The 13,736-nt window shown below is 40.2% G+C and overlaps 1 protein-coding gene across 2 annotated transcripts in view; it reads left to right on the top strand.

Annotated features, from left to right (window-relative positions):
• tnfsf10l (TNF superfamily member 10, like) overlaps positions 1-12,699 on the top strand; it is a 48,187-nt gene extending 35,488 nt beyond the window's left edge. For both annotated transcript variants that reach the window (XM_062993328.1, XM_062993327.1), the window contains exons 3-5: positions 5,864-5,900; positions 6,038-6,130; positions 9,675-12,699. In XM_062993328.1, coding sequence (XP_062849398.1) covers positions 5,864-5,900; positions 6,038-6,130; positions 9,675-10,132 — 588 coding nt within the window. In that variant the 3' untranslated portion in view covers positions 10,133-12,699. The remainder of the gene's footprint in view (positions 1-5,863; positions 5,901-6,037; positions 6,131-9,674) is intronic.
• The last annotated feature ends 1,037 nt before the right edge of the window (positions 12,700-13,736 follow it).

Raw genomic sequence — 13,736 nt, 5'->3', positions numbered from 1 at the left:
ATTTAGGTATTTAAGACACACTTGTTATAAACAGGTGTATAAATAAGGTTTGTAAATAAGGAAATGCTATTTCCTGTTTTAGTGTAACAGTTCCACTGTGTGAAAAACTAAACCCATAAAGACACGGTTTAACATGTTTGGTGTGTAGGAACTCAAGCTGCCTACATAGAGCCTTGACCTCAACCCCACTGAACACCTTTGACACCTCTGAATTGACATGCCGATTACAGCCAGGTGTTCTCGTCCCAAACGAGTCCCTGATCTCACAAATGCTCTTTTAAATGAATAGTCCACAGACACACTCCAAACTCTGGTGGAAAGCCTATGGTTGTCTCAGAATTTAATGGTCAGGTGTCTTGTAGTGTATATATTCTATCTTAATCACAATTTGTATAAAGGCTACTGATGTGAAAACAAAAATATATCACATTCAATAATTGATCTGGCAAATGTACATTTTCTAATGCAAATCAAGCAAAATAAATCCCAAAATATTATACAGTGTGATTAAACTTAGCTTAAACTACAAATAAAACAAATTTAACAGCAGGATTAGCAGGACAGTAGATGCTTCTTTGCTGTCTTTTATACCAGTGGGTGGGTAGTAAATACATAGTAATATTAAAAAAGTACAGTACTTAAGCGCCCAGGTGGCACAGCGGGATATTCCGCTAGCACACCAGCGCAGAAATTCTGAACTCCTCCTCGAAACTTGGCGTTGCCACTGGTCGGCTGTGTGCCATCTGGCGGGCATAATTGGCAGTGCCTGCAGCATATACTAATTGGCCACCGTATCTGCAGGGTGGGGGCCGGACTATGTCTGGGTGGGATCTTTGTACGCTGTGTAGGGACCCTGATTGGCAGAAGAGACGCCTGTGCAGAATGCAGGGGCGAGAAGAGGAGGGCCGTGCACGTGTCTGAAGAGGTGTGTACAGCGACGTGCTCTCCTCGGATGCAATCGGGTATCCCTCAGCAGCGGAAGACAAATTAAGTGCGCTAAATCGGGGGGAAAATGGGTAGAAAATGCATTTTAAAAAAGTACTTAAAACTTAACCCTTGTGTTATGTTGACATTGTTATGGTCCTAAAGACCCCAGTGTTGTGTAGGTAAAATAAAATTACACTTAGTTCAAAATTGACCAGACAGAAACTAAAATATTTTGCCTTTAGTCTTGGATTCTAGCTGTGGTCTCAGAGACCCCAAAAAGAATAATTAGGGGGTGTTTGGACCACAATATCAGTATAAAATCTTGTTTAATTGCAGTTTCCATAAAATTAGGATAAATTATAAAGTATTAAACTGATTAAAAAGGCTAAGAATGTTTCGTGAGCTGTTAAAGAGGCTCTGGGGTCTCAGGGACCTCAAACTAAACATTAGCGTTAATGTAATTAAAAAGCTTGTGTGGTAAAATGTACTCAAATCACAAGCTATTATTAACATACTTAATTTTGTGAACTACTCCTACAACTTTAAACTGCTGTCCATTCTATACAGATTTTGGCGCATATGTCACATTAAGCTGCTTTCTTTGTGGTGAGTTTAATAATACAGAAAACCAAAAAAGGAACAAGTGATTTATATTCAGGTTAGAATTTCTGCATATGTGTAAACGCATTATTTCTCTTACATTGTTTAAGTTGGAGTTTTACCACATTAAACCACATTAATTTATTCTTTGAAGCCTGGAAGAGAGATGAGCCTCTGACTGGAGAAACAGTCGGATTAACTACAGTTATCTGTGTGTTTAGAACATGTAGAGAATATTAAAACTGCACTGCTACTCAGAAGATTAAATGTTTTATTTATCTTTTTCTTTTTAAAACATTTAACTTGGAACAATGTAACCATCCCAGTTTTTCATACGGATTTTTCTCAAACCAGAGGCTGAATAATTTGGTCCTTATTGTTTAAATTTCACCAATGTTAGCATCCATTACTTATTACAATTGTTTTTCACTCTGTATCTGCTTCCATTTCACTCATACAGCATTTTATTCTAATTTCATGAAGCAGTCTTAATACAAAGTATAACTAAAGAGAAATAAATACATAAAATATAATACATGAAACTTAAAACATGTTGCCATTAACTGTTGCACATTACTGTGCAGAGATTGATTTGTTTTTAAAGTTTGCCCACTGGCATATTATACCAAGCATACTTTCCTAAATTTCCTTTGGGATCAATAAAGTAACCAACCAGCCAGCCAACCAACCAGCCAGCCAACCAACCAGCCAGTCAGCCAGCCAAAAAACCAACCAAACAGCCAGCCAGCTAACCAACCAACTAAACAGCCAGCCAGTCAACCAACCAGCCAGCCAGTGAGCCAGCCAAAAAACAACCAATCAACCATCCAACCTGCGTGTTCGCCTGCCAAAAATCCAATCAACCAACCAGTCAACCAACCAACCAGCCAGCCAGCCAACCAGTCAACCAACCAACCAGCGAGCCAGCCAAAAAACAACCAACCAACCAACTAGCCAGTCAGCCAACCAGTCAACCAACCAACCAGCGAGCCAGCCAAAAAACAACCAACCAACCAACTAGCCAGTCAGCCAACCACTCAGCCTGCCAGCCAACCAACCAGTCAATCAACCAGCCAGCCAGCCAATCAACCAGTCAACCAACTAGCCAGTCAGCCAGCCAAAAAAACAACCAACCAAGCCACCAACCAACCAATCACTCAGCCAGCTGAAAAAAGAACATATTTAAAACCCATAGGCTCTTAAACTTTTCTTTTTAAATAGCTTCAAATGTCTGTGCTCTCACTATAACTTTCCTCTGTGCCTAATAAGCTTATTGTTTTGTGCATTATTATAATAACGTGTATATTTCATAGTAGAAGATTTAAAGTAATATTCTATTTTAACACATAAAGATCAACAATTTATCTAATTTAATTGTCATATTATGGTGGGAATGTTCTTTTTTCCACGTAGTTAATATTACTGTAAGTGTAAGAGCAACCCAAAAATCTAATAAATAACCTTAGCTAAAAAAGTTTTTATCCTCTTAGGACCGCCTCTGTATTTCGGGCAACTCAACACAAGGTCTCGACCCCAAGGTTGTGAACTGCTGCATTAATCAGTCTACACGGTTTTTTTTACAATTCTGACAGAAAATCCACTCACAGTCCAGCACAGCTGTACAGCAATATCACAGTATGGGCATAATATACTGTGGACAGAAAGGATACCAGTTTGTAATTCAGCATGAGTGTTGCTTCATTGAACTTGAACATGCTACTTAGTCATTTCTGGAAATCCGATAGGTGCAGATAAAATTCTTTAGCCCTTAAGAAGTGCTTCTGAGTGTTATTTTTATAGTCACGGCTTTTGTTTTTCCCACCATCGATGAGTTTAAGACAAAGTTTGTGAACCCTTTGGAATTACCTGGATTAGTGTAATTACCTTCCAAAAGCAATCTGATCAAGATCAGTCATAATAATACATAAACTTATTCTGCTTTTCAACATTTATAATAATAGTAATTATAATAATTTTACTTAATGGCTTTCTTGATGGCTACACTGGGCTCAACAGTGACAACCTGGCAGTGATGGGGCTTGAACCAGTGACTTTTCAATTGTGTTGTGCTGGTATGAGTGGATCAGACACAGCAGCGCTGCTGGAGTTTTTAAATACAGTGTCCACTCACTGTCCACTCTATTAGACACTCTCACCTAGTTGGTCCACCTTTTAGATGTAAAGTTAGAGACGATCACTCATCTATTGCTGCTGTTTGAGTTGCTCATCTTCTAGACCTTCATCAGTTGTCATAACCAGAGACGAAATGCTTTTTTAAATTGCCTGGTCACATTAGTACTAAAGAACAAAAAGAAAAATACACAATAGAAATAATTATTTAAAATATAGAAAAAATTAGGTACAGATAAAAATGAAAGGTGCATTACAAACCTACTAAGTTAATACAGTGAGCGTAAAGTGCAAACATGTATGACTACATGTATCAACACAGTGTTGTGTAAAATGTCTACACAGATATTTACTTATTTAAAATATTGGTTACCATGCCAACATTTTGTGTTTCTGCTCGACTACGGCATTCGACAATATTGTACTGCAAGATAAAATGTTTTTACCACTGACGACAGAATCTTAATTAGGAACTTGTATCTGCTTGAAAGTTGAAAACTGTATGAGATTACTTGCTAAATTTCTAGAGAAAAACTACAAAAAGGCTTAAACCGTATATAAGATGCCCTTTTGATGCATGACTGACATTGAGCTTCTGTTCTGCCGCCAAAATCGAACAAATCTAACTAATAAAGGTCCTGGAGTCACGCAAACACGCAGTGTTTTAATTCAAAGGTAATTAAATACTAATAGATAGCACTTCCTTGAACTGGAAAAATGAGGACTTAAAAAATGCTGTGTAGGGTGCCCAGGTGGCGCAGCGGGATATTCCGCTAGCACACCAGCACTGAGATTCTGAACTCCTCGGTTCGAAACTCTGCATCGCCACCGGTCGGCTGGGTGCCATCTAGCGGGCATAATTGGCAGTGCCTGCAGGAGACTCGTTTCTGCTAGGGCGGGATGACCGGACTATGTGAGTGGGGTCTTCAAACACTGTGTAGGGACCCTGATTGGCAGATAGAGAGGCGCCTGTGCAGAATGCATAGGTGAAAAAGGGTTCCGCTAAGGGCTGCGAGTGGGTCGGAGAAGGCGTGAGCAGCAATAGACCCATCTGGAATGCAATCGGAGATCCCCAGCAGCGGAAGACAAACTGACTAAGCTAAATTGGGAAAAAATGGGAGGAAATGCATAAATAAAATAGTCCATGAGACTGGTAACTATGAAAACTAAAAAATCATGTTCTTGACAGCATAGCGCAAGTTTAAGAACTGGTGCTCAGCCAAGAGGACAAAACTTCGGACCCATCAGTCAACACGTCAAATTTCTAAGGAAACTTTACTGGATCAATCAAAAGGGAATTATTCATTGCAATCTGGCACTGCAACAGTGGCAAATGTTGATCAATTTTCTAAATTCTTTCAAAGTTATGGGCAAAAGTACAGATGTTCCTTTAGACTCATAATATATATATAAATATTGGGTCTGTTCTCAACCCTGATTTTCAGACACCTGTGAAAGATTAAGCACACTCAGTTTTTAATTTCCCTACAGTTTGTACAGTTCAGTCATGACTAAAAGTCGACGGTATTAAGAATAATGTGAAAGTTTTCTTTCAAGTACACACACAAGGTCATTAAGCTTGTGATTAGTTTAATTGGATATTTCCATGCCTGGTTCAAACACAATTAAATTGCGGGTTGGAACTGGCCCCCGAGGCAGTGGAGCAACCCATCATACTGAACGCTGTTGGTTCAAATCCTGGTCAACCTGACAGAGATGAATGAAGTGAGCATTGAAGGGTGACTGGTGTAAAATATGACAGTCACAAGTTACTGAAATTTTCCCCCTGAGCAAAGACATCCACCCCCCACTTGCAAAACTATTTCCAGCTATCACGAACTACACAGGGCTCCAATTTTCCCCTAGGCAGCTGCCAAGTAACCCTTAGATCCAAATCGTGTACACACATTGTTTAAGAGTTGCAAAATGGAAAGTGTTATTTCTTTTGTGTACTAAATGCTACAATACAGCTGCATGTTGGCAAGCTTGAGATAAACCAGAACTGCTCACATTAATCCGGAATGCATAAAAGACACAAGACAGAAGTGTAAGGAGAGAAGCTCTAAACTAAAATATACAGTTAGGATGCATGAGGCTGCCTGCCAGGACACAGATAAAATATCTCCTGATGTATAAGATGGATTGATGATTCATTGAATGTTTTCTAAACTTCCTGTACTGATGGGATATTTCATTTCTGCCACAGGTCACAGAGAACATCATCTCCAGACAGGCGTTTCAGGGTGAGCATCAAATGATCGCATGCAATCATGCTTGTTCAGCCAAGCTAAACTGATTGTTGATAACTCAATTTCTTCCTGAGTGTGTGTTTATGCATTTTAAGGACATGCCTGTACTGATGAACTCTTTCCTTTCTTAGAAGCGAGAACCATGCCTCACAGTTATAACACGACAGGGTCGAAGTTTGTCACACAGAGGCCTTCAGCGCACCTCACACTTAACAGTTTACAAGGTAAGCCCTGTCTGTCATTGGTCCGGTTTATAATGCAAAAATTGTTTGAGATTAGCTTTCTGTATACACCGATCAGCCATAACATTAAAACCACCTCCTTGTTTCTACGCTCACTGTCCATTTTATCAGCTCCACTTAACATATAGGTTGCTCTGCATGCTTTGTTAGCTCCCTTTCATGCTATTCTTCAATGGTCAGGACTCTCCCAGGACCACCACAGAGCAGGTATTATTTGGGTGGTGGGTTATTCTCAGCACTGCAGTGACAATGACATGGTGGTGGTGTGTTAGTGTGTGTTGTGCTGGTATGAATGGATCAGACACAGCAGCACTGCTGGAGTTTTGAAATAACATGTCCACTCACTGTCCACTCTATAAGACACTCCTACCTAGTTGGTCCACCTTGTTGATGTAAAGTCAGAGATGATCACTCATCTATTGCTGCTGTTTGAGTTGGTCATCTTCTAGACCTTCATCAGTGGTCACAAAATGGTGCCCATGGGGCGCTGTTGGCTGGATGTAGCAGTGACAGTGAGGTGTTTAAAAACTCCATCAGCGCTGCTGTGTCTTATCCACTCATACCAGCACAACACACACTAACACACCAGCACCATGTCAGTGTCACTGCAGTGCTGAGAATGATCCACCACCTAAATAATACCTACTCTGTAGAACAGGGTGAAAGCAGGCAAAAAATTTATGTAAAGAAGTAGATGGACTGCAGTCAGTAATTGTAGAACTACAAAGTGCTTCTATATGGTAAGTAGAGCTGATAGAATGGACAGTGAGTGTAGAAACAAGGAGGCAGTCATAATGTTATGGCTGATCGGTGTATGTTGTTATATCCTTAAGGATCTTTTACCTTGATTTGCTTTTCAATGCCTTTAACAATTCTTTGGCAACAACTGTATTGCACAACCATAGTTAGTTTTATTACTTCATCTCATACTTCCATTTAAAAGGTTTTTTTTTTCTGTTTCCTGGTACCTACTAAAATGGTTAATTGTTAAAAGTATATGGTACTGAATAACTGAGCTACGTGACCATAAGCATGATAAGGAAATACAAGGCAAGTAAACCCAGCTTTGTTTTCATAAAATGAGTCGGCTGTGAGTACTGAACCCAGCAGAAGTTTAAACAAATGCATCATATCTCAAAAATACGTCTACAGGCATGAAAAGTTTATCATAAGCCATATTTGAGTAATTAATCATTCATGAATTCCATCAAAGAACAAAGAGCTGAAAATATCAGATCTTTAAAATGTTTACATCAGCGGGTGGGATCGAGGCATCTGCTGCTCATCTGTGGATTTTTCTTTCTATTAGACGGCCTAAAAAAAAAGACCCATTTGGATCTGGCGTGTTTAATTAAACAATTGTTCTCTTCATTTTTAATAAGGATGGAATTTGGTTTGTTGTGTTTGGAGAACCTCCCTTAAGCTTCACTGTTCTGGGCTCCATACACACTCTTCTCCCACAAATGATATTCATTCATCAAGCACATTCTTCTTTTTCTTCTCTCTGTCACATACAGATCCATACTTCCTCCAGACAGTAATCCTCAGTATTCATCACTCCCTGTTTCTCAGCATCGTGCTGTCCTCCTTACCTTCCAGAACTTGCTTATTTCCTTAACCTGATAGGGCAGTAACACTTGTCAGAATAATGGTGTTATGTATTAAAATCATTAGGTTATAAGTTATATGGCGGCACAATGGTGCATAAATCAATAGATTAGGGATGTCATTAGTGTTTCTGTACATTAGGGCTGCACAGTTGATCTTATATATAACATATTTTTGGCTGTCTTCTAATCTAAAATGAATCAACTAAAATACTGCTAAGCTTTGATAAAGCTGAAGTAATGATCAATCTTTTTAATGACTGATGCATTAAACTACAAACCTCATTTCTGGAAAAGTTGGGAAGGTTGGTACAATGTAATAAAACAAGAATCTGTGATTTTTTTCTTAAACAATTTTTAATGGACAAAAACAAAAGAAAATATGTATTTCAACTTAATTGTATTTTGTAAGTATAAACAAATTAAGAATTGCAAGCCTACAACCACACGTCAAAAAAAATTAGGATAGGAACAAGCTAACCAATGTGTTCCATCACTTTTTGCACTAATTGTTGCAGATTTTTGCAGTGCTCATTCTTGCCATACATTATATATATATATTATATATTATATATATATACTATATTACTATATTACTATATATATATATATATATATATATAGTAGCTAGATAGATAGATAGATAGATAGATAGATAGATAGATAGATAGATACTTAATTAATCCCGAAGGAAATTGAGGCCTCAGTAGCAAGTTACATAAATCAAAGTCAAAAAGTAAGTAATAGTACACACTACAGAGATTCACATTATACAAAAAAATATCTGTATAACCACAACAACACTCGGACAACACACAACAACAACAGGACCTGAGGGTACATATGGTACATGTGATACATATGGAGGTGTTATTTCAGTTAACATTGCGAGGCTAGTATAGATTAAGTCACAGTTGTAAGATATAAATTATGAAGTAAATTATAAAATGAATTTAAAGTGAATTATAAAGTGAACCACAGTGCAAATAAAAGAAATGTAAGAAAAAGTAAGAAAATGTGCCGATTTATGTACATAAGGTGCGAATGTGCCTGTCTGTGCATGTGCACATGAGTGCCCACAAATGTGAACACACACGTACCCCCACCCCCCACCCCCACCCCCCCAAGCATAGAGTTAAAGAGCCTAATGCTCTGGGAACAAAGGATTTCCTGAGTCTGTCTGTAGAGCAGCTCTGTGACAGTAGTCTGCCACTAAACACACTTCTCTGTCGCAGAAATTATTATATTATAAGTATTGTTCATACTACATCTACATTCGTTTTATACATTCATGAACACTTGTAACAATATCGTAACATGCACATATTTTAACAGGTCACACCAGTGGCGAGATTCTGAACTCCTCGGTTCGTAACTCGGCATTGCCACCGGTCGGCTGGGCACCATCTAGCGGGCATAATTGGCAGTACCTGCAGCAGACACATCTCTGCTAGGGCGGGATGACCGGAATGACCGTTTTTTAAATGCCAAGCTAGATAACAGGCAAACCTTTTATGGTCCATAAAAAACTGCCTATAAAGTCCAGACTTTAATCCCACTGTACCTTTAAGGCAAAGTGCATTTCTCTCCCAGCATCAACACCTGCTCATTTGGCTAAAAAGGCACAAATTCCCATTAACACACTTTGCTGAAGATTGTATTATTGGACAGTGGTGGCTCAGTGGTTAAGGTACTGGACTAGTGCTCACAAGGTTGAAGGTTCAAGCCTTCATTGCCACTGTTGGACTCCTGAGCAAGGCCCTTAACTGTAAAGTTGCTTTGGATAAAAGTATCTGCTAAATACTGCAAATGTATTTGTTAATTTATTTGCTCGTACGATTACCATTGAATGGGTTTTTATTATTTAATTTTACCTGCTATGCTGTCTATGTTCATTAATGTAGCCCTCTTTTTTGCAGGTGCCACTACTCAGTATCCGAATCCCCAGCCGGACCTGCATCAGTCGTGTCGTCACCCCGTCCGCACCTGGGCCAATCAGAGCTTCGGTGCCCACCTGCATAACATGACGCTGTCCAACGGGCGCCTGCGCGTGCCCCAGGATGGCCGCTACTACCTGTACTCACAGGTCTACTTCCGCTACCCATCGCCCAGTGAAGCCGAGCAGCGTGGTGCCAGCCACCAGCTGGTGCAGTGCGTCTACAAAAAGACCTCGTACCTCAGGCCCATCCAGCTGCTGAAGGGTGTAGGAACCAAGTGCTGGGCTCCCGACGCTGAGTACGCACTACACTCAGTGTACCAGGGCGGCCTGTTTGAGCTGCGGGCCGGCGACGAAGTGTTCGTGTCCGTGTCCTCGCCATCGATGGTGTATGGCGAGGACTCCTCCAGCTACTTCGGAGCTTTCCGGCTGGACCTGTAAGGGAAAATCGCAGAGGCTGCGACGAGACTACATTACCCACAAAGCACTGGGAGGATTTATTTTCTCAAGCTGTGTGGCCCACAGAGACAGATCAGACTTTACGTCGTTTATTTTCTTTTTTTTGTTGTTTTTAGATCGAGATTTTTTATATGTGAAGGAAGTGGTCAGATGTTCAGACACTTTTTAAGGCGGAAGAATGTATATGAATCTGTGTATATTTTTAAACCACAACTAAAAGGACGGGATTGTAAGAAATTTGCAAGGCTTTATCTGTGCCAATCAAACATGTCTGATGTTTGAGGAAACAAAAACAAAACTTTTAAACTCAACCCACAGGTTAGGGTACGTCCGATAACATGGATTTCTTTTTTAAAAATAGAGATGGACGCATGCCAGCAGGAGGAATGCATTTACAAGAAAAGAAGAGAAGAAAGAGAGAAGATAGGCATGCACTATAGAAGCAGGAATTCTCCCCAGCCAGTTCAACCAGTGGAGCAACACACGATCAGAGATACAGCTCTATAAACACATCCCACCAACTGAGATGCACCTGGACTTACACAATGCAAAACGCGCTTCCAAACAGCCCACTAGAGCAGTGATGTGGTGCATGGTGGGATATCTGGCTCCTTTCATTAAGTACTCAGACTTATAAATCAAAATGCACCAACGTGTTTACTTTCAAACTCGCACAAATCACACACTCCCACTCGAGTCCTACTTTCTTAAAAGCAGACGCGCCTCGTTCAGCCCGTACACACGCCCTCGTGCAACTTCAGCTCGGACATCTCTGATAAAAACAAAGCGGTCACGTGGTCAAAGCCGTAGGAAAGGTTAAACAAACAGGGTGTCGCACTGTTTAAATGTCACGCCCGAGTTCCTTTCATGTTTTGTTTTGTTTTCGCAAAGGCAACATGTTTTGAAATTTGTTCTCTCTGTGCATCGGCCTGATGTTTGTGCTGTATATATTTACAGTATAGCCGTACATAATTCTTTATTATAGCATTATTAAAGTGTGCGTCCAGCCGGGATTTTGTTAGGAGTGGGCCAAAGTGTGTGTATGTGAAGGCAGCAGTCAGTACAAGGTCATGCAGTGGTTTCCAGGGTCCAGTTGTGGGCATTCACATCATGAGATGAGGTGTGGCTTACCAGGATATGTCCATTAAAGTGTATTTATTTAATTAACACATTTGTTAATAATTAGCAGAATCAAACAAATGTATGTATCAATGTTTTATTCTAATCAGGGTTGCGGTGGCAGACCATCAGAATTGAAACAAAAACTAACAGCATTACAGCATTTGGGTGGCACAGCAGTGTAATGCGCCAACCCACCCCTGCAGAGAACAGGGTTAGAGTCTTAACACAGATTGAAAAGACGGATTGGGCAATGCCGACTGCCTGGTTTGAGGAGCCGGCATGGATGCCGAGGAATCCATGGATAACAGCGTGTTCCTGTGTGTCTGTTAAAGTTCTATATAGGTATCCGCCCCTGTTTGGTGGGAAAAAAGGGGAGATATGTCCTAGCCTGATGCCCTCCTTGGCCAGCATGGGTGTTGTGCAAGCTACAGGAGTCGCAAGTGCAATGGGGGATTAAATATATTTAAATTGAAAAAATTAAGAAACAACAAAGACTACAAACATAGCTAATCTTAGATAACATGACATACTCGCCGTTCCATTTAGTTCAACCACTGACAGACATGTAAGTAAAGGCTGAGCAGGCCATGTTTTATCTTATATGGGGAACATCTCCAGATTGCTGTTCTATTCCTCTACTAAAGTAACATGTAAGGCAGATTTTGCTTGAACATTGGCTACATTACCACTATTGTAAATGCTAGGAGTGTATTGACACACACTTAATGATTTGATATGCATCATTGTTGTTGTTTTCTGTTTTTGCATTTATGTTCGGACTGCAGTACAAATCTGGTAACTGTGTCGTCTCTACTCACAATAAATCACAAATCAAAGGTTTTTATGATTTAAACGACTGGCTCGGCTTAAATCACAATCGGATATTGTGCAAGCGGAGGGAAATTGCAAAAGAGAACAATAAGCTGCTTGCTCAACACCAACATCCCAGCCAACATTATTATATGATGGACGAGAGATCAGGGGTGCGGCAGCAACCTTTCAATAGACCTCACTCGTTGGACCTCACTGTAAAATACCTTTCTTTCCTGCTTACTGGATTCCAGCCTGGACTCGTTGATAATGCCACTACTTTGATAATGCCCTCAAGCCAAGGACTGCTAATACATAATCCACATGGGACTGAAACACACAGCCTGAGCACTTTGTTTTCCTCTAGGTTTGGCTACAAGCCACAATACATATTACAAATCATTGTCTACATCTGGCTCAACTTATTTGAGGACCTTATGCATCAGTGCAACAGGTATTGTGAAGTACACAGTGTGTATGTGGAATATCAGTCATCACAGAGGCCTGTTCCGAAGTGCCTTACAGTGCTATGTTGATTTAAATGTGCTAGCCTGCAATGCTGTCCAAGTAGCATAACTTTTTTGTCAGCAGGTTGCAAATGACTTGGAAAGGATTGAATGACTACACAATATGGAAAGAGTTTAATGATGTATACCACTAGTGCTTTACAAAAACGGCAAACATTTAGGATTGCTTTAATGCATAAGCTGCTCTGTTTAAACCTGTTTCTGATGCAAATCCAAATTATGGTTGACTGGAAGGATTTTAGCTTCAGGCTAAGTCTTACTGGAAACAATGTCTGGTTGTACGGAAGCCAAATAAGGTCGTAATCTTCCTACGTTTCTGAACGCTCCAAACAATGTACAAGCCTTGAGGAGTCCATAACATTTAAGATGTATAGTTTAATCAAAAAACGAGACATTTAAAATGTACTGCCTAGGTCGCTGTTAAACATTCCTTTTCCAACACTGGCTTATGCTGGTTACATAAAAGCAGTCCATAAACATGGACTCCCTAAAAAAGTTTAATTACACCGAATAGACAGAAAAAAGCAACACAGCCTCATGGTTAATAAAACAGTTATGATGTTTAACAATAGTGCCTTATAAGAGATGGATTGTAGCTTGGTGATCTCACTCTATGGCAGCCGTAGCTTTTTACATTTGCTGGATAACCAAACACTAGTAAAAAAAAAAAAGCTGTTCTGTTTCCATGTACATATGAGCTAACTGATTTCAAATGCAGCATTCACATTGCTATGGGTAAAACTGCTTTACACTAGTAAATACCACTACAATTTGTATCCATTAACTGCAAAACTGCATCACAAACCACATATTCATTCATTCATTTTCTTATCCGCTTATCTAATTAGGGTCGCTGGGGGTTGGTTGCTGGAGCCAGCTTTTCAATGGACGCAAGGCACACAGTAACACCCTGGATGGGACGCCAGTCCATCGCAGGGCAGACACACATACACACACCCATTCACTTATAGGGCAATTCAGTGACTCCAATTAACCTGACTGCATGTTTTTGGACTGTGGGAGGAAACCGAAGCTCCCAGAGGAAACCCACGCAAACACGGGGAGAACATGCAAACTCCGCACAGAAAGAACCCGGACTGCCCCGCCTGGGGATCGAACCCAGGACC

The sequence above is a fragment of the Trichomycterus rosablanca genome, chromosome 4 (genome assembly GCF_030014385.1).
Source record: "Trichomycterus rosablanca isolate fTriRos1 chromosome 4, fTriRos1.hap1, whole genome shotgun sequence".
Taxonomy (NCBI): Eukaryota; Metazoa; Chordata; class Actinopteri; order Siluriformes; family Trichomycteridae; genus Trichomycterus; species Trichomycterus rosablanca.
This window is presented reverse-complemented; position numbering and strand designations above follow the sequence as displayed.